Raw genomic sequence first — 19412 nt, 5'->3', positions numbered from 1 at the left:
CCGGGAAAATTGGACTTCCACATGCAGAAAAATGAAACAGGATCCATGCCTCACACCATACACAAAAACAAATTCAAAATGGATTAAGGACCTAAATGTGAAAACTAAAACCATAAAATTCTTAGAAAAAAATGGAGCGGCAACATTGTTTGGCCTAGCTTTCAACAATGAATTATCTAACATAATAACAAAAGCACAAATGACAAAAGACAAAATAAATAAATGGGACCTCATAGAAATTAAAAACTTTTGTTCATCACAAGACTTTACCAAAAAAGTAAAAAGACAAGTTACTGACTGGAAGAATATCTTTGGAAACCATATATCTGACAAGACTCTAATAACCAAAATATATATGTAAGTTTGACAACTTAACAACAAAAAGACAACCCAATCATAACATGGGCAAAAGACTTCAATAGATATTTCACCAAAGAGGACATTCACATGGTCACCAAACACATGAAAAGATGCTCAGTGTCATGAGTCATCAGAGAGATGCAAATCAAAACCATAACAAGATACCATATCATTCCCACTAGGATAGCTAAGATAAAACAAAAAAATAGAAAATAACAGATGTTGGCAAGGATGCGGGGACATTGGAACCCTTATCCGTTGCTGGTGAGAATGCAAAATGGTATAGCCGTTGTGGAAAACAGTGTGGCAGTTCTTCAAAAAACTAAAAACAGAACTACCATATGACCCAGCAATTCCACTCTTAGAAATATATCTAAAAGACTTGAAAGCAGAGACTCAAAAAGAGACTTGTACATCAATGTTCACTGCAGTGCTATTCACAATAGCCAAAAGGTGGAAACAACGTAAATGGCCATCAACCGACGAATGGATAAACAAAATGTGGTACACACATACAATGGAATGGTACTCAGCCAGTAGGAGAAATCAAGTCCTGATACATGCTACAGTATGGATGGAGATTGAAGACATTATGCTGAGTGAAATAAGCCAATCAAAAATGGCCACCAAATATTATATGACCTCAATTATATAAAAAGACAAGAAAAGGAAAATGTATGGAGACCAAAGTTTTTTAGTGGTTACCAGGGACTTGAGGGAGGGGGGAAAGTGGGGTTAATGGTGATAGAAAAATTGCATTGATTAAGGGTAGGGTTGCACAGCCAACTGTTATCATTGCTGTCAATAAGTTGTACACGTGTAAAATGTTGAACTGGCTAAAGTTGTGTGATACATGTATTTACAACAGAATTCGGAAATTACTGAACAATATCATTAATATCGCCTGAAAACCAATGCCGTCAAGTCGATTCCGACTCATAGCAACCCTGTAGGACAGAGTAGAACTGCCCCATGGGGTTTCCAAGGAGCGGCTGTTGGATTCGAACTGCCAATCTTCTGGTTAGCAGACGAGCTCTTGACCACTGTGCGCAAGTAAAATTTTGCTGAAGATCATTCAAAAGCAGTTGCAGCAGTATGTCGACAGGGAACTGCCAGAAATTCAAGCCAGACTCAGAAGAGGATGTGAAATGAGGGGTATCATTGCTGACGTCAAATAGATCTTGGCTGAAAGCAGAGAATACCAGAAAGATGTTTACCTGTGTTTTATTGACTATGCAAAGGCATTCAACTGTGTGGATCATAACAAATTATGGATAACCTTGTGAAGAATGGGAATTCCAGAACACTTAATTGTGCTCAGAAGGAACCTGTACATAGATCAAGAGGCAGTCCTTCGAACAAAACAAGGGGATACTGCATGGTTTAAAGTCAGGAAAGGTGTGCGTCAGGGTTGTATCTTTCACCATACTTATTCAATCTGTCTGCTGAGCAAAAAATCAGAGAACTTGGACTATATATGAGGAAAAAGGAGGTACTCGGATTGGAAAAAGACTCACTCACAACCTGCGTTATGTAGATGACACAACATTGCTTGCTGAAAGTGAAGAGGACTTGAAGCACTTACTGATGAAGATCAAAGACTACAGCCTTCAGTATGGATTACACCTCAACATAAACAAAACAAAAATCCTCACAACTGGACCAATAAGCAACATCATGATAAATGGAAAAAATATTGACGTCGTCAAGGACTTCATTTTACTTGGCTCCACAATCAACACCCATGTAAGCAGCAGCCAAGAAATCAAACAATGCATTGCACTTGGCAAATCTGCTGCAAAAGACCTCTTTAAAGTTTAAAAAAGCAAAGATGTCACTTTAAGGATTTAGGTGTTCCTGACCCAAGCCATGGTGTTTTCAATCACCTCATATGCACGTGAAAGCTGGGCAATGAATAAGGAAAACTGAAGAAGAACTTGATGCCTCTGAATTACAGTGTTGGCGAAGAATATTGAATATACCATGGACTGCCAAAGGAACGAACAAATTTGTCTTGGAGGAAGTACAGCCAGAATGCTCCTTAGAAATGAGGACGGTGAGACTTGGTCTCACATACTTTGGACATGTTATCAGGAGGGATCCCTGGAGGAGGACATCATGCTTGGTAAAGTAGAGGGTCAGCAAAAAAGAGGAAGACCCTCAAGGAGATGGACTGTCACAGTAGCTTCAACAACGGGCTCAAGCATAACAACGATTATGAGGATGGCACAGGACCAGGCAGTGTTTTATTTGGTTATACACAGGGTCACTATGAGTTGTAAGCGACTTGACGGCACCTAACGACAACAACAGTAAAAAAGGTCTGCCTTGAGCATTATGGTATTTTAGGATCTATCTGTAGGGAATCAAATCGACAACAGCAACTTGAAAGATTACATAGGAAACTTAGGGGGCAGAGAGTTTATGTTAATGGGGGAGGAACAACTCAGAAAAGGAGGGTGAGAATGGTTGTACAACTGGAAGAATGTAATCAATGTCACTAAATTGTACGTGTGGAAACTGTTGAATTGATGTATGTTTTGCTGTGTATATTCTCAATGACAAAAATGAATAAAATTATTGAAAAAAAGAATTACGGAGGAAAATGTGTAGCTAAGCCAATGATCAGAGGAGGACTAATTATCCTGGATCAGGCACTGTACTAGAATAAAGAAACTACACTGTCCATCCGTCTATCTGTCCATCCATCATTCATCCATCTCCCCATCCATCCATCAACCATCTATCCACTCATCTCCCCATCCATTCATCTCTTTGGACAAGTCCATGCTGAGCACCTACTCTGAGAAATGTTCCCAGGGAGCACCTGGTGTTGCTGTCAGGAGTGGCAGGGCAGCTGCTGGCTGTCAGCAGAGGTTTGAACATGGGGGAAGAAGTCATCTCAGACACTATATGGTAACCATGGTGCCTGGGTAAACTTTTTTTCCTCTTTGACTTGATTATGGAATTAGACTGAGGCCTGACAGCTAATGCAGTGATATTTGGCCCTTTTCCAGAAGTAACTTCTGAATAAGATGGACCTCCCTGCTGTGTCAAGGCAAGACTCTTTGCAGACATTCCGCAGCCCTGTGGGGCCCAGGGCAGCCGCCAGCTGCAGGCTCTCTGCTCTGATGGCCAGTTACACAACTTAGAACCATAGCTTTATGCCCTTGAAGGGAATATTGAGCTCATCCAGCTAAACTCCTCCTTTGACTGTCAGGAAAAGTGATGCCGAGAAGACCACAAGACCGTGAGTGAGAGGCTGAGGTGGGGGGAGGACAGGCTGGGCAGGAGCCCCAAGGGTGGGCGTCATACTGCCTGCCCTCCTGCAGGGGTTCTGGGCTGCTGCTGGCCGGCCCCAGTCTCCGCGTGTCTTCCTGTGGCGTGCTGAAGAGCTGCCCTCAGGGACAAGGCAGGCTGCTCTGTCTTCCTAGCCTGAAAGCTGCTCTCTTCTTGGGGCAACCTTTCCTCTCATGCTTTGGCCAGTGCTTCCCTACCCCTCATTTATCTCCAGGGAGCTCTGGAGGCCAAAGCTGAGGTCAAGGGCATTCAGATGGGCCTTACTCAGGGAGGATGTGTGCTGGTCGGCTGGGCTCTTGCTCTTCTTCCTGCCTTACCTGCTGAAACCCTTGTCACCCATGGTCTTTCCCCAGCGGGGAGCTCCAATGACCCACGGACTCCTGTGGTGGGAAAGGACGCTCATTCTTGTTTGTTCTTTGTCTGGTGCTCAATTTGTGAAACTTAAGAACTGATTAAACACATGCGATGGAGAAACAAATCACCAACTTCATATAGAAAGTGAAAAGGCCCCGGGTAAGTAAAGCATTACTGAAGAAGAACAAAGTGGGAGGCCTCACACTACCTGATTTTAGAACCTAATAACCACCACAATAGTCAAAACAGCCTGGCACTGGTACAACAACAGATACTTAGACCAGTGCGACAGAATTGAGAATCCAGATGTAAATTCGTCCACCTATGAGCAGCTGATATGTGACAAAGGCCCAAAGTCCATTAACTGGGGAAAAGACAGTCTCTTTAACAAATGGTGCTGGCAGAACTGATATCCACCTGCAAAAAAATGAAACAAGACCCATACCTCATACCATGCACAAAAACTAACTCAAAATGGATCAAAGACCTAAATATAAAATCTAAAACGATAAACATCATGGAAGAAAAAATATGAACAATGCTAGGAGCCCTAATACATGGCATAAACACAATACGAACCATAAGTAACAATGCACAAGCACCAGAAGACAAACTAGATAACTGCGAGCTCCTAAAAATCAAACACTTACGTTCATCAAAAGACTTCACCAAAAGAGTACAAAGACAACCTACAGACTGGGAAAAAATTTTTGGCTACAACAAATCCAATCAGTGTCTAACCTCTAAAATCTACAAAATAAGGCAACACCTCAACAACAAAAAGACAAATAACCCAATTAAAAAATGGGCAAATGATATGAACAGGCACTTCACCAAAGAAGGCATTCAGGTGGCTAACAGACACATGAAGAAATGCTCACGATCATTAGCCATTAGAGAAATGCAAATCACAGCCACAATGAGATACCATCTCACCCCAACAAGGCTAGCATTAATCCAAAACACACAAAATAATAAATGTTGGAGAGGTTGTGGAGAGACTGGAACACTTATACACTGTTGGAGGGAATGTAAAATGGTACAACCACTTTGGAAATCGATTTGGTGCTTCCTTAAAAAGCTAGAAATAGAAGTACCCTACGATCCAGCAATCCCACTCCTTGGAATATATCCTAGAGAAATAAGAGCTACCACATGAATAGATATATGCACACCCATGTTCACTGCTGCACTGTTCACGATAGCAAAAAGATGGAAACAATCTAGGTACCCATCAACAGACAAATGGATAAATAAATTATGGTGTATTCACACAATGGAATACTATGCAATGATAAAGAACAACGATGAATCCGTGAAACATAACATGGAGGAATCTGGAAGGCATTATGCTGAGTGAATTTAGTCAGTCACAAAAGGACAAATATTGTATAAGACCATATTATAAGAACTCAAGAAAAGGTTTAAACACAGAAGAAAACATTCTTTGATGGTTACAAGGGTGGGGAGGGAGTCAGAGGGGTATTCACTAACTAGATAGTAGACAAGAATTATCTTAGGTGAAGGGAAGGACAACACACATACAGGGAAGTCAGCACAACTGGACTAAACCAAAAGCTAAGAAGTTTCCTGAATACAACCAAACACTTTGAAAGACAGGGAGGCAGGGGCGGGAGTCTGGGGACCACGGTTTCAGGGGACATCTAGGTCAATCGGCCTAACAAAGTTTATTAAGAAAATGTTCTGCATCCCACTTTCCTGGGTGGCATCTGGGGTCTTAAAAGCTAGCAAGTGGCCATCTAAGATGCATCAATTGGTCCCAACCACCTGGAGCAAAGGAGAATGAAGAACACCAAAGACACAAGGAAAATATTAGCTCAAGAGACAAAAAGGGCTACATAAAGCAGAGATTCCATCAGCCTGAGACCAGAAGAACTGGATGGTGCTCAGCTACCACCAATGACCACCCTGACAGGAAACACAACACAGAGTCCCTGATGGAGCAGGAGAAAAGTGGGGTGCAGAACTCAAATTTTAGTAAAAAGACCAGAGTTAATGGAGGGACCCTGGAAGACATGGCCCCTGAACTCTCTGTTAGCCCAAAACTAAAACCATTCCTGAGGCCGATTCTTCAGACAAAGATTAGATTGGACTATAGGACATAAAATGATACTTGTGAAGAGTGTGCTTCTTAGCTCAAGTAGATACATGAGACTAAATGAGCAGCTCCTGTCTGGAGGTGAGATGAGAAGGTAGACAGGGTCAGGAGCTGGTTGAATGGACAAGGGAAATCGGGTGGAAAGGAGGAGTGTGCCGTCACAGTATGGGGAGAGCAACTAGGGTCACATAACTAAGTGTGTATAAATTTTTGTATGCGAAACTAACTTGAATTGTAAACTTTCACTTAAAGCAAAATAATTAAAAAAAAAACTGATTAAATACAAATTTTCTAAACAAACTATCTTCACAACTAGTAAAAACTACAAATTTTATAACTTGGTTGAAGTCTCTTAAGGATTCTATGAAGACACACAGCTTTACAGGCTTTGGATGCCGGGAAAGCATCCATATACACAGCACTAACAGCAAAGTGGGTGACTCTTAACACAGGACCTCCTGCTGTGGAATTTGCAGGCCCCGGATGAAATAAAAGCATGGAGCCCCTTGCTCAAAAAGCAGGAAAGATGCACAGCTAAAGGTACTAGAATGTAAAATGTTTTCCTTTCTTCCATTATCTCCCTCTCAAACTATTACTTTTTTTTGTTATCAATGCTAATTATTACAATATAATAATAATAATTATTAATGCTAATTAATTCCCTAAAGCCCCTTTGGGCATGGGGATACTCATAGGGCAGTGCAGATCCTCACAGGTGCCTGGGGGCACCGCCTTGAGACTTGTCATATGTGTGCCTGTGTGCGTGTGACCCACTGCTGCTGGGTCCCCTCACTCCCTCCTGGGGGCGGTGAGTCCAGCCAGGCATCTCCCTCTCCCACAGCGCTGCCACACCAACCCAGGGCAGATGGGCGACACACAAGAGGTTACATCTCCATGCCAGGACCTGCAGGGGACCTGGACTGCACTGTGGCACTGCCAGCCTGGAGTGGGGATGGTTACCGCCCCACCCTGAAATGCCATGGGCATGTGCACCTCACCCTGACCCTCCCCATGTCCAGGCTCCCACAGGGCTGGGCAGCAGTGGTCACTAACTGGGAGCAGGGAGGGCTCCACAGGGCGAGGGGGCGGGCAGCCCAGGACCGGTCCTGGGGAATCAGGGAGATGGCTGGAGGGCGACCACTGTGAGCAGAGGCGCGTGCTCTGCTGTCCCATTGGACTTCACTTACAGAACACAAATGTAAAGTAAAATTGTCAGTGATTTCAAGACGGCAGTCACAGAGCATCCAACCCCAAGTGTGGGCTCTTCTGAGTGTGGGTCCCTGGCCACCGCACCAGGCACACACCACAATGCTGACCCAGCACCTACACGTCACGGACACAAAAATACCGCGCCGAGGGCTTTCCCATTACTTCCATACGTGCTTTCCCACCTTCTGGAGGTTAGCTAAATCCCACCAGACAGAAGAGAGATATCCTCTCAGACCAGATTGGGGTGCAGCTGAGTGCTCTGGGAGATGCAGCCCCTCTGGGCCTCAGTGTCCTCGCATACACAGTGGGGATAGAGGCGCTCAGGAGGTGATACAGGGATGGCAGCTGGGGAGGGCTCGACCTGCGCCAGCCCCATGCTCCAGTACGAGGGCTTGCCCCCCAGAGAACTGTGCATTGGGCCCCGCGGGGCAGCCTGAAATTGGCTCTGGCCACCGCGCGGGTGGCTACTCTGCTGCTGGGGGAGGCTGACAAGGCTTCGCTGCTTGGACGCATGTGACCCTCCTGTGAAAGGCTGCCCAGAAGGAAGACTGCTGAGAGAGAGAGACAGTGGGCAGATGGGAAGGCAAGCCACGCTGAGCCCCAGCTGCTTCAGACACCATCTCCCACGTGAGAACCTGAAGCCCCAGAAAAGCCTGTGGTGGCAGATCTCTCACCTGCGGAATTAATGCTCTAAATAAGAGAAGACAGGAGAGCGTGGAGCGTGTGTCCGAGGCCTGGGATCTTGCCAACCAGTCTCCCAGTGATGGTGCAGCTTAGTAAGCTGGCAAGGTGCACGGGTGGGCAGTGTCTGCCAGGGCCGGGCCTCGCCTGCCTCCCTTGCTGACCCCAACCTCAATTCAGCAGCTGGGTGAGTGCCTGTTGCTTGAAGAAGTAACACAGCGGCTGGACTCTTGGCTTGTGGCTCTAAGTGGCCAGGGTCTGGTGTAGGACAGGAGATTTGAGAAGGGGTGTGAACAGGCAGCACATCCCTTCCATCTTCCCCCAAGTCTAGAGAAAGAGCTCTGAGCTTGAGTTTGGGAAAGAGAGGAGAGAGGCAGGAGCTGGGTAGGTCCCCTGTGGGTGAAGGTCATCCTGGATGGTGTTCTGCACAGTGGCCGGGGGCCCTGCTGCCTGTTCTGAAATCTCTGGACCGGGTGGGCGCTCGCAGGGGCAAGCTTGCCCCGTAAGTGTGGCCCAGCAGGAGTGCAGGCAGGCCTGTGGCAGGGGAGGCTGCATGGGGGCCCTGGAGTTCCTAGGGGCCCCAAGGGTGAGGAGCTGAGGGTGCCATTTGGGAGAGCTAGGATGCACCTGGGTGGGGGGCATTGGAACAGCTGTCATGGGAGCAAGATGCCTCTAGTAGGAAGACAATGCAGGCCGAGAAGGGGGGCCCCTCTTCCCAGTGGCTGCCTGGGGGTGGATGCTTGAGCGCCTAGGAGCACAGCACAAATCCAGAGGAGAAGGATGTGGGGAGGAGGATCTCCTACAGAGCAGTTAACCTGCACACGTGAATGAAGGGCCTGAAGGGGCACAGACATCCCCGGGTTGAAGCTGAGAAAACCTAGAAGTGACTCTAAAGCTGGTTGCCATCAGGCAGCCTGGGGACTTGAAGAAAGAAAAGTAAGTTGAATTACTGAACTCAAAGCTGCATCCCTGAATTGTATGGATATGATGTTTAAACAATCTACGTCAGCAATGCTCCTTAATCAACAGGGCCAAACGAAGACTCAAACAAGGAATAAAAATGATAGACAAAAATGCAACCAGGTTATGGACTGAATGCACCCTCCAAAAGACATGTTTAAGTCCTAACTTCTAAGACCTTGTTTGGAAGTAGGGTCTTTGAAGACGTTATTGGTTAGGTTAACAGGTCATATTGGAGTAGGGTGGGTCCTAATCCTATATGTGCAGCGCCTTTGAAAAGAGACACAGCGATAGAGAGAGGCAAGGTGGCCACGTGACAACAGAGGCAGAGACTGGAGTAGTGCTGCCAAAAGCAAGAACACCCCGGGCTGGCAGAAGCTGGAGGAGGCCAGAGAGAATCTTCCCCTAGAGCCTTCAGAGGCAGCACCACCTTGCTGTCACATTGATTTGAACTTGTAGCCTCCAGAAGGGTGTGATGACATATTCCTGTTGATCAACATCACCCAGCCCGCGGCTTGCATATGGCAGCCCCAGGAGATGAATACAAGGGTAGACTGCAAGGAAAACCCACTGAGCTGCCAGCGGTGGGTGCCCTTCTACACCCCGTGCGCTGGCTCCTTTAGGGGCTGTCCCAGGAGGGCATTGAGGTGGGCCTCCCACAGGCTGCAGGATGCCTGCCTTGGCTCCAGCCCCAGTTGCGCCGGGACGCCCCAGTTCTCTGGCATGTCCACCCTTGGAGGCACAGCTGATAGTGCCCAATGCTCACCAGGACACACCAAGGAGGGTGTGGCGACGGTGATTCAGCAGAGACTTCATTTTTGAATAGTGACTGCAGCAACACTCACCTCATGTGGGCCTCTTAGGACAGGGACCAAGGTGCGGGGGGGGGGGCAGAAGGAGGGTCAAGAGGAGTAGACATAACTTGGAATGTTTCTGAGGTCACAAACTCACACTGTACTTCAACTTCCTTGTGCAAATAACTCAGCAGAATGGAACTTAATAAAAGGAATGCCTTCTTCACTACTCTGCAGAAAAAGGGTGCCTGGGAGACATCGGGATGAGGGTCTCTGTGGGAAACACGCTATATGTGAAATTGTTTGTATTGTCATTTCCTCTTTGATTAATGTGTTCAGAATAAGCAAAGACACGTAAAAAGAACTAAGGCTATGTAAAAAATTAAAGCTTTTAAGTCAGTCGTAAAAGGACAAATACTATACGATCTCACATGAAATAAGCAAATATATAGGAATCAAAAATTATTATTTTTTACTAGGGGTGGTAAGCGGGAGTTTTTGCTTAGGGGGTATTGAGTTTATATTAATGGTGGAATAATTTGGAAAAGGATAGTGAGAATGGTTATACAACTTGAAGAATGTAATCACTGCACTGAATTATACACATAGAAATTGTTGAGTTGGCGTATGTTTCGTTGTGTACATTTTCACCACAATAAAAAGAAAAACAAAAACAAAAGCAATCTGAAGGCTTTGTCCCTCCCTCACCTCGCCCGCCTCTGTACCTTTGAGTGTGTGCACAGTCAGACCCACTCCACAGCAGGGGTGGAGCTCCCGGCAAGGTAGGGATGCGGTTAGCGTTCCCTCACAGACTGAAAACACCCACCACTCGGTGGGCTTCTCACGCTCGGAAACCCCTGCATGCTTGTTCAAAGTGGTCCTTCAGGTTTTAATGCTGCAATAAATGTGCAAGGCCATGACGTCCAGGACCATCTCCATTTCAGGATGATTAGCTGGCGGGCCCCTGCTGCCCAGGATACGACTGTCTGGTGTAGAGATCAAGGCCCCTGCAAGTGGCAGACTCACCAACACAGGTCTGGCAGGTGGGGTGGCACTCCCCGCATCGGATCAGCTCTGAGTCAAAGTAGGTGCCTGGCTCACAGTCTGGAAGGCAGGTATCCCTCACAAGGCTGTTGGAAAGAAAACAAGGCAGGTTCCCAAATTCATCCCAAAGTCCAAAGCAAGTTACAGTTGCCCTCAAAAGCCTTTTACGAGAAGACACGAAAGTTCCTGAAGCACAGCTACTTGTGTCACTTAACAGCTAATGAAAGCAGAGAAGCTGTACTGTAGCCAGCTGAAGGCCCGCTGCAGTGGGCATCCTGGGTCTGGGGACCAGGGCCACCACCATCAGGCCATTGGCCCCAAGGCTCCCCCCAAGGTCCCGCGGTCCTTCTCTCCGTGCAAGAGCCCACGTACTCGGGTTCTCTCCTGGTGGCTTCTCTTCACTGATGTTTCCCAAACTCAAGAGGGGGCACTTGAGCACATATGGGTGACCCCTGAGGGCACACTGGCCCAGTGTGATGGCTAATTTTATGTACCAACTTGGCCACTCTATGATTCTCATTGGTTTGGCAGATACTGGACTGGTTGCTGTTCTGTAATGTAATGTCAAGTAACATCATGTCATGTCATGTCATGACCTTCCATAATGTGATCTGATGTGATCAACCAATCATTTGAAAGAGGAACTTCCTTGGGAGTGTAGTCATCCTCTAGTATATCAATGGATGTCCTGGCAAAGCTCGCTCACGACCCTGCACACTTTGCGTCATCTGACCTCTGGTTTCCGGGACATAAGCTTGCAGAAGTCTCTGGCCTGCTGCCTGACCTGTAGATTTTGGATTCGCTAGCCTCCACAATCCCATGACTCAGCAAAGGTCTCCAGCCTGCTGCCTGACCTATGGATTTGCGACTTGCCAGCCCCACAACTGTGTGAACCATTTCCTTGAAGTATCTCTCTATATGTATTTATACACATATATACGTTCCACTGGTTTTGCTCCTCTAGAGAACCCAACTGAGACACACAGGCTCACCCTGGTCTGAGCCTTCCGTGAGGTTTTGGCATTTATAATTGTGTAATAAAGAATTTAATTTTGCCTCAAAAGATGTCTGACCTTTGTCTTGGCTAACAATATGATTTAAGATGGGGGCTGGCCATACCTTACGGTGAGGACTGGCCTTGCCAGAAAGACCAACAATGTGATTTAGGGTGGGGGTGTGGGTAACACCCAGAGGGGCTGGAGACTGAGATCAGCCATGTGGATAATCAATCATGCCAACATGATAAAGCCCCAATAAAGACTCTGGACACTGAGGCTGGGGGAGGTTCTCTGGTTGGCAATACTCTGTGTACATTGTCACACACCGATCCCAGAAAAGTAATGCATCTTGACTCCCCTGGGAGAGGACGTGTGTGGTCCTTCCCCTGACTCTGCCCCATGCGCTGCTTCCCTTGGCTGATTTTGATCTGTATCCTTCGCTGTAATAAACCACAACTGTGAGTAGAACAGTTTCCAGTGAATTCTGTGAATCCTTTTAGCAAATCACGGAACCTGAGGGTGGTTTTGGGAATCCCTTGAACTTGTGGTTGGTATCAGCAGTGAGTGGGTCTTGTGTGGACATGGCTCTCTCTAACTTTGTAGTTGGTCAAAACCCTCGCAATACCATGTGAGTGGGGTGGGGGTGGCAAGGCTGATCCTGAAACCCACATTTGCTCCTGCTGCGCCCTGGCTTGAAATCTTCTGTGGCTTCACAAAGGACTTCAAATTTAACCCACTACTAGGACCTACCAGGCCCTGTTTCCTTCTTTAACCTCACTGGGTGCCTGCCCTCTCCTTGTTCCAGTGAGGCAGTGTGTGATGGTCAATTTTATGTGTCAACTTGGCTAGGCTATGGTTCCCAGTTGTTTGGCCAAACACTAGTCTTGTTGCTGTTCCATAATGTAATCTAATGTAATGTGATTAGCTTACATGTAATGTAATGACCTCCATAATGTAATCTAATCTAATACAATCAATCAATCAGTTGAAAAGGAAATTTCTCTAGGGTGAGCTGTGCCTCCAGACTATAAACAGACACTTTGGCAGGACTCTGTGCCATACTCTTCCTGTCACCTGACCTACAGATCTTGGACTTGCCAGCCCCTCACAGTTGCATGAGCCCACTCCTTGAAGTAGATCTTTCTCTCTCTTTCTCCCTCTATATATCACTGGTTCTGTTTCTCTAGAGAACTCTGACTAAGACACAGCATATGTGCAGCTCATGAGCATGGACTCTGGAGCTGGGCTGCCCAAACTGGGACCCAGGCTCTGCTACTTCCTAGCTGTGCAACCCTGGGCAAGCCACTTAGCCTCTCTGGGCCTCTGTTGACGGGTTCAGTGGTTCCTACATCACATGGTGCTTTGAGGACCAAATGAGCTAATGCATGTAAAGCATCAGAGCAGCATCTGGCACATGGCAAGTATAAATATTATTTCCTCACTTCCTGAGATTATGCTGTGTTTGATACAAACATTTTAAATGGCTTTGCCACTAAACCTATTTTCCAAGGTCTCTGGGTGTATCTGCTGGAGCCAGACTCCTGCATTAAGGGGACAGATGTCTGTTGCAGGCTGGGGACCCACAAGCCCCTCCCCGTGGAGGCGAACACACACCCAGGGCTCTTCCTCACCACACATCAGGGCTGCTGCGCATGCAGTTAAATCATGCCTCTAATAACCGCTGCTTCCTTCCCCCTTTAAATCTTCCTGTATTTCTTCCCCTAAAGAGAAGGATCGCCGGAAGGCAGCACCGCAGCTGGTCTCTTCAGTGCTTTAGCATGAGAGTGACAATTTGAAGTCACAGCTTAAGAGGACATTGGGCAATTAAAAAAAAGCTTTTGGTGGATTAGGGCTGCCGATGTTTTTCAGATTTTGCTCACCTCTCTGGAAGCTTGCCCTTGCTGGGACCCACTGCTTTTACCTGTGTGGCTACTACCAAGAGCCACTTCTCCTCGTGATACCATTCCTGAACTGAGTATCTGACCTCACCTCTCCCACAGAAGCAGAGAGGAGTTCCCTGGGAGGCGGGCTCTAGTGAGTTGGAACCATGGGTCATCCCTCCCTGACCCCTTCAGTTTCCAGGGTGGGGTTGAGGATCATAGCAGGAGGTGTCGTCCTGGCTGGCCGGGCCTGGGACCTCACAGCCAGCCTCTCCCAGGCCCCTCAGTGGCCACCATTGCCAAGTACATGGCTCCTCCTGCTTCTTCTTGCCCTTTTCCCTTCTGGAGATGTCCTTCCTAACCAGTTCATCCCTCCACTCCTAATCCTTCCCTGTCCAGCTAACAAGTTGAAATGACAGCAGGTTTGGTAAGTATTGCTTTGGGGGCTCTGCTTCTGTCCCTTCTCCAGACCCCAGGTCTGTGGACCCTTTTCTTCCCAATTCCCTGGTCTGGAAGAAAGGGGCAAGATATAAGCAACCTCACTGAGGCAGTGACCCAGTGCTTCCCAGGCCAGGTGTTTGTAAGTGGGCACAATACAACTATCTACTTCATGGGTTGCTGTGAAGATTATAAATGAGGCAACATTGCTGGAAGGACCAAGAATAAGAGCAGACGCTCAGAAAGTTTGCTTCCTTCCCTTCTTCCTCCCAAAGAACAGTCTCCATTGGTGAATCTCAGTCCTAGCAGCACTGGGGTGGAGGGAGTCTGAAGGCAGGAGGGAGGTGGGCTGAAGTCCTCTAGGTCCTCCCGACGCAAAGGGTGCTACTGGACCGCAGTAGGTGCATCGCCTGGGAGCATTAGAAATGCAGAGTCTCAGGCCCCACCAGACCTGCTGGATCAGAATCTGCATTTTCACAACAGCCCTGGTGATTCCTGCACACAGCATGGGGTGAGACGCGCTATTTTAGCTGACCTTTCCCCTTTCTTCCTAAAATGCAGGCCTGGCTTCCTTTCCATGGCATCGCTTCCTTTCCATGGTGGGAATGTTCGCAGCATGATTTCTAATAAAGTAGTTTCTACATACTAACTTGGAAGAACAAATACTGTACACTTGATTGCATTCAACAGGCTAAACAAGCATTTAAACATATTCCAATAGAAACCATTATCCCAGTAACATTTTTTTAAGGGAAAGTGTGCTGAGCTGAGTGGCACAGGGGAAACCAGGGATCTAAAGAACTTCCTCAGGGACCAGGGATCTAAAGAGCTTCCTCAGGGAGCAAGCTCCCCAACTGGAGGAAGATATGAGAAACTGGGGAAAAAAGAGAGATAGGAGAGCAGGGTGGGTGGTGCTCCCCCACAGTCCACCCCTTGCCAGGTCCGGGAAGGAAAGTGGAGGAGGTGGAGTTACTGGCACCTAAAAGAGGGGAGACCTGTGCCTCCCTTAAGAGCTCCTCACCCTTCCAGCAGTAAGCTCTACTTTATACTGCCACAAACTGTTGCTTTTACCAATTTTCCAAATGTATAAAATCCAGAAATTTCACCCATCCTCTAACTTCCCACCCTAAACAACAATAATCTATAAGTGGAAATATGATTAACAGATTCGGAATCCTTACCCTGAGAGGCTTTGGGCCTCTGAAATTTTAGCTTTTAGGAAAAGATGCAAAAACTTCATAAATCAATTACGCGATCCCCAAAGAGTATACACCCATTGGCATTCTTCAGGTTTGAAGTGAAGGCCTTACCTGAATCCTTCTTTACAGATGGTGCACTTCTCTGGCTCATCAGTACACTTTTTACAGCTTGGGTGGCATTTAAGGCAGTTTTTCTGACCTGGAGAAAAATAGCATGATGAGGAAAAGGGGAGGGGAAGAACAGCGGCAAATGGAATCTGGGCACACAAGACTGTAGCGTTGCAAAGTGGGCTGCAGGAAGAGCTCTTCACCAGGGCTGGTCTACAGAATGGACAAGAATTCATGAGACAGCCAAAGGCCATGGTGAGAACAGGTGCTCAAGTGTGGGATCACGGAGCCTCTCTCTTCTCCTTCCTAAGGTAAATGAAGGTTCTCCAGCAAGCGTGAGGCTTCAGAGGTGGCCCCTTTCCAGGGGAGACCTGCCCAGTTCTGCTCATTTCCACAGGGACTGAAGCCAACACTGGGCAGACGAGCCAAGAGATTAATCAGGTGCAAATCTTCATCAAAGTGACAGGGAGCCTGGTCGTCTCTCAGCTCAGTGTTTTCACAGGGGGTCTCTGCTGAACCCATGACAGCCCACCACCCCTTGTGGGGAACTCTGGGCAACCACAGCTCCCACCTGCGTTTGCATAAGTTACGATCTAGATCACTCACTGTGGCACCTCATCAAATACCACCTGTGTGACTCCTGAGTGGTGGGGGCACACTGGGCCTCGCCTCCCAGAGAGACGGTCCCAGTCCTGCAAGGTCAGGGCTGCATCCTTCCCCAGGCCCCGCCCGTGGCATCACCCACAAGCGGCGGTGCCCAGTGAGGATGGTGGGTAAAGGAGTGTGGCCAGTGCTGCCTTGGGAGGGGCTGGGGTGATGGAGGCCGCACCAGAAACAGCTCTGTTTGGCAGCCCAGGGCAGGGGTTACAAGGCAGTGAAATGGGTCTTGCGTGACTACTTGTTTTCCCTCAAAGAGACTCAGATTACGTGATAGCTTTATGTGCCTTTAAAGACGTTCTGGCCCCTCCTCCACAGGAGTAAGAGCAATGCCATGACAGGCAGTAAAGGATGCCTCCTGCTCACAAGGGCCCAGAGAGGGAAGGCCCGCTACCTGCAAGACTGCAGGAATCAAAATGCTTACTTCTTCATAACTTGTTTGAGAACTATCCTTTCACTTAACCAAAATGCTCCGTAGCACCTCTTCCACGGCTAGGTCAGTTGGTGAAATACTGGCATGAAGTCTCAAGCCCCTGCCCATCCTGCCCACCTTCCCGTGACTGGTACTGCAGGCCCACCCAGTGGGCAAGCGGAAAGGCAGGATAGCTGGTGCCCCTGCTCTGAGTTCAATCCCAGCCTGCTCTTACCAGTTGTGGGCCTTTTACCCTCTCCGATCACCCACTGCTCAGGGGTGTGGCCAGGCTACATGATGGGATTGGTAAAGTGCTTAGCAGAAATTAACCATCCCTTCTCCCAAGTCCCTGGGTGGTGCAAACAGTTAACGTGCTCAGCTGCTGATTAAAAGGTTGGAGGTTTGAGTTCACCCAGAGGTGTCTCTGAAAAAAGGCTTGGTGATCTACTTCCAAAAAATCAGCCATTGAAAACCCTACAGAGCACGGTTCTACTCTGACACATATGGGGTCAGCATAAGTCAGTGTCAACTTGACAGCAACTGGTTAACTGGTCTCCTGAGCCCAGCCGGCACCAGGCTGGAGGCTCATCTTCATTTATGGAGGATGGTAAACCTGTACTTAAGTCCAAGCTTCCACTCAGCAGTTCCTCCCAGGAGGGACTCTCCTTGATGATTCCATCAACTTGTGCTGGATCCACTCGCCCGCTCCATGCACGCAACCTGTGCTACAGAAGTGCAGGTGGCGCAGCCTTCCCAGGTGGGAAATTGCAGGACTGCAGGGCGCCCTTAGCGCCCCCTCTTTGAATGCCTAAAGTCAGACCGAGCTGGAGCGGGCTTGCTCCTCAGCTTCTCCATCCTTCATCAGTGACCGGCAGCGACCTGCCAACATGGGAAATTCCCCGCACCACCCCAGGTCCGGGCCAGGTTTGTACATGAACTGCCACCAACTCACAGGGCTGACTGCTTTGGTTTCGTCATCCCTCCCTCCCCACCCATCTCCCTCAGAACACCGCATACAGGAAGCACAGGTCAGCAGAGGGAGCTTTGCCAAAGGGGCATGGACTCATTTCTTGTACCCCGGGACGTGCACTTACTTTCATCAGCGTAAAATCCCACTGGACACAGGGTCACACAGGCGCTTATCTCCTGGTGGTGGTAAAACCCCTTGCGGCAAGACAGGCACTGGGTGGGGGCCTTACCCGAGCAGGACTCGCAGCCCTTGTGACACCGGCGGCAGCGCCTTGCTGCTGTGTCCGCGAAGTAGCCTAAGGGGCACGTGCTCACGCACTTCCTGTGGGGAGCAGGGCTGTGAGGCCTTTCCAACTCAGCCCAGACCACCCTGCCGCCCGCCTGCCCTGCCAGCCATCCCCGGCCAGTCCAAGTCAGGGCAGCTGGCTTCAAAGGGTCTCCCCAAGCCTTAGGGGCCCATCCCGAGTTAACAAAACTGTGAAGGAACAAAGGCCCCAGGTGTGCATTCTGAACCATTAAAACCTGGGTCTTGGTGCAGGTGGGAGGTTTGTAGGAACATAGGTGGAGGCTCCAAGGACTCTAATGGGACCCTCTCAGTCCTTTCTTTTCAGAGTTGCCCCAGCAGGAGGGCCTCAAGCTGTGTTTGGTGTCCCGAAGGCACCAAGATGATGGTATTGACTTCTGGAGCTTTGGGCTCTGGCACCCCCTCGGGGTCTGCTGGCCACTCTCACGGCTCAGTAGGTTGAGCGCAGGTGTGTTTGGGAACTCCCCGGGTGTGAGAGAGCTGTGCCCACACGAGCTCCGCCGCATGCACTGGCCACGCCTCTGCTATGAATACTCGCGGATGTCTTTCCGCTGCTGAGGACAACACAGCCAGGATGGGGTGTTCAGGGCGGTAGGTAAGCTGCCGCCAAGCAGTGATCACCCAGTGAGAATTAGGCAGGAGTGGCGGGGCAGAGAATCCCCTCCATGGGGTGGTGGGAATGAGGCCGGATCTCCCTTTGTGCAGGATCACCCGGGTGTGGCTGAAGCTGGCAGGTGTAGCGTGAGAGAGAGCAGGTGTGTCAGATTTAGGCTGGGGTGGGGGCAGGTTTAGGGGTGGATCTGTCTGCCCAGATCTCCCCGTGGGAGGTACTCAGGAGGGTGTAAAATGAGACTGGTCCGGGAAGGCTGGATGGAGGAGGAAGAGGGTGGTGCAGAGCTGGAGGAGGGTCTACGGAGCAGAGCTCAGCGCCTGGTGGCAGGGACACACAGGAGAGCAGACTCGCTGGGAAGGGCCAACCTGGTCTTGGGCAGTTAGCCACGGCCTGGGGCCCGCAGGTCAGAGCCCCAAAGGCCTACCCCTCTGGGGGTGGCGGCAAGGCTCACCGGCCCTCTGGGGAGCTCCCAGGAGAGCATGTATAAAACTGACACCCAGCTCGTGACAAAAGACTGAGAAATGAACAAGGAGGCTCAGGCTGTGTGAGGCCACACCATCCCAGTTGGCAGTGAGGAGACAGGGTGGCTGAGTACAACACAAGCCCTAAAACCACCTTTGCATACGTTCACCAGTGGCCACCTTGGCCTGCTCAACACGACTGGTTATGGACTGAACTGTGTCCCCCCAAAAGATGTGTTGAAGTCCTCTCCCTTGCGTTGGTGAATGTGACATTGGGGAAATACGGCTTTTCTTTGTAAATGTTATCGGTTAATGAGATCATACTGGAGTGGGGGGTCCTAAACCTAACCCCTTCAGAGCAGGGGCAGATTATCCCATGCTCACCTTGCTTACCAGATCATCTGGAGTGAACAATGTCACTGCAGACTAGTAAGCACTAGTAAGCCCATGCTTACCTTGCTTACTGGGCCATCCGGCCATCAGGGATTGTAAATTTGAAAAGAGGCTTTGATTCTGTGGAAAGGTGTTGTGGGGTTGGGAGAGAGAAAGATG

At 48.8% G+C, this 19412-nt stretch overlaps 1 protein-coding gene across 1 annotated transcript in view; it reads right to left on the bottom strand.

The window, feature by feature from the left end:
• The window catches only part of PCSK6 (proprotein convertase subtilisin/kexin type 6), a 297468-nt gene that overhangs the window by 7154 nt on the left and 270902 nt on the right, over positions 1 to 19412 (bottom strand). Inside the window, exons 17-19 of the mRNA XM_004372641.1 lie at positions 17608 to 17804; positions 15448 to 15535; positions 10804 to 10907 (exon numbers count right to left, since the gene is read on the bottom strand). Coding sequence (XP_004372698.1) covers positions 10804 to 10907; positions 15448 to 15535; positions 17608 to 17804 — 389 coding nt within the window. The remainder of the gene's footprint in view (positions 1 to 10803; positions 10908 to 15447; positions 15536 to 17607; positions 17805 to 19412) is intronic.

The sequence above is a fragment of the Trichechus manatus genome, unplaced genomic scaffold (assembly GCF_000243295.1).
Source record: "Trichechus manatus latirostris isolate Lorelei unplaced genomic scaffold, TriManLat1.0 scaffold00019, whole genome shotgun sequence".
NCBI classification, from domain to species: domain Eukaryota; kingdom Metazoa; phylum Chordata; class Mammalia; order Sirenia; family Trichechidae; genus Trichechus; species Trichechus manatus.
Note: the sequence above shows the minus strand (reverse complement) of the source record. Positions and strands in the feature narration are given on the sequence as shown.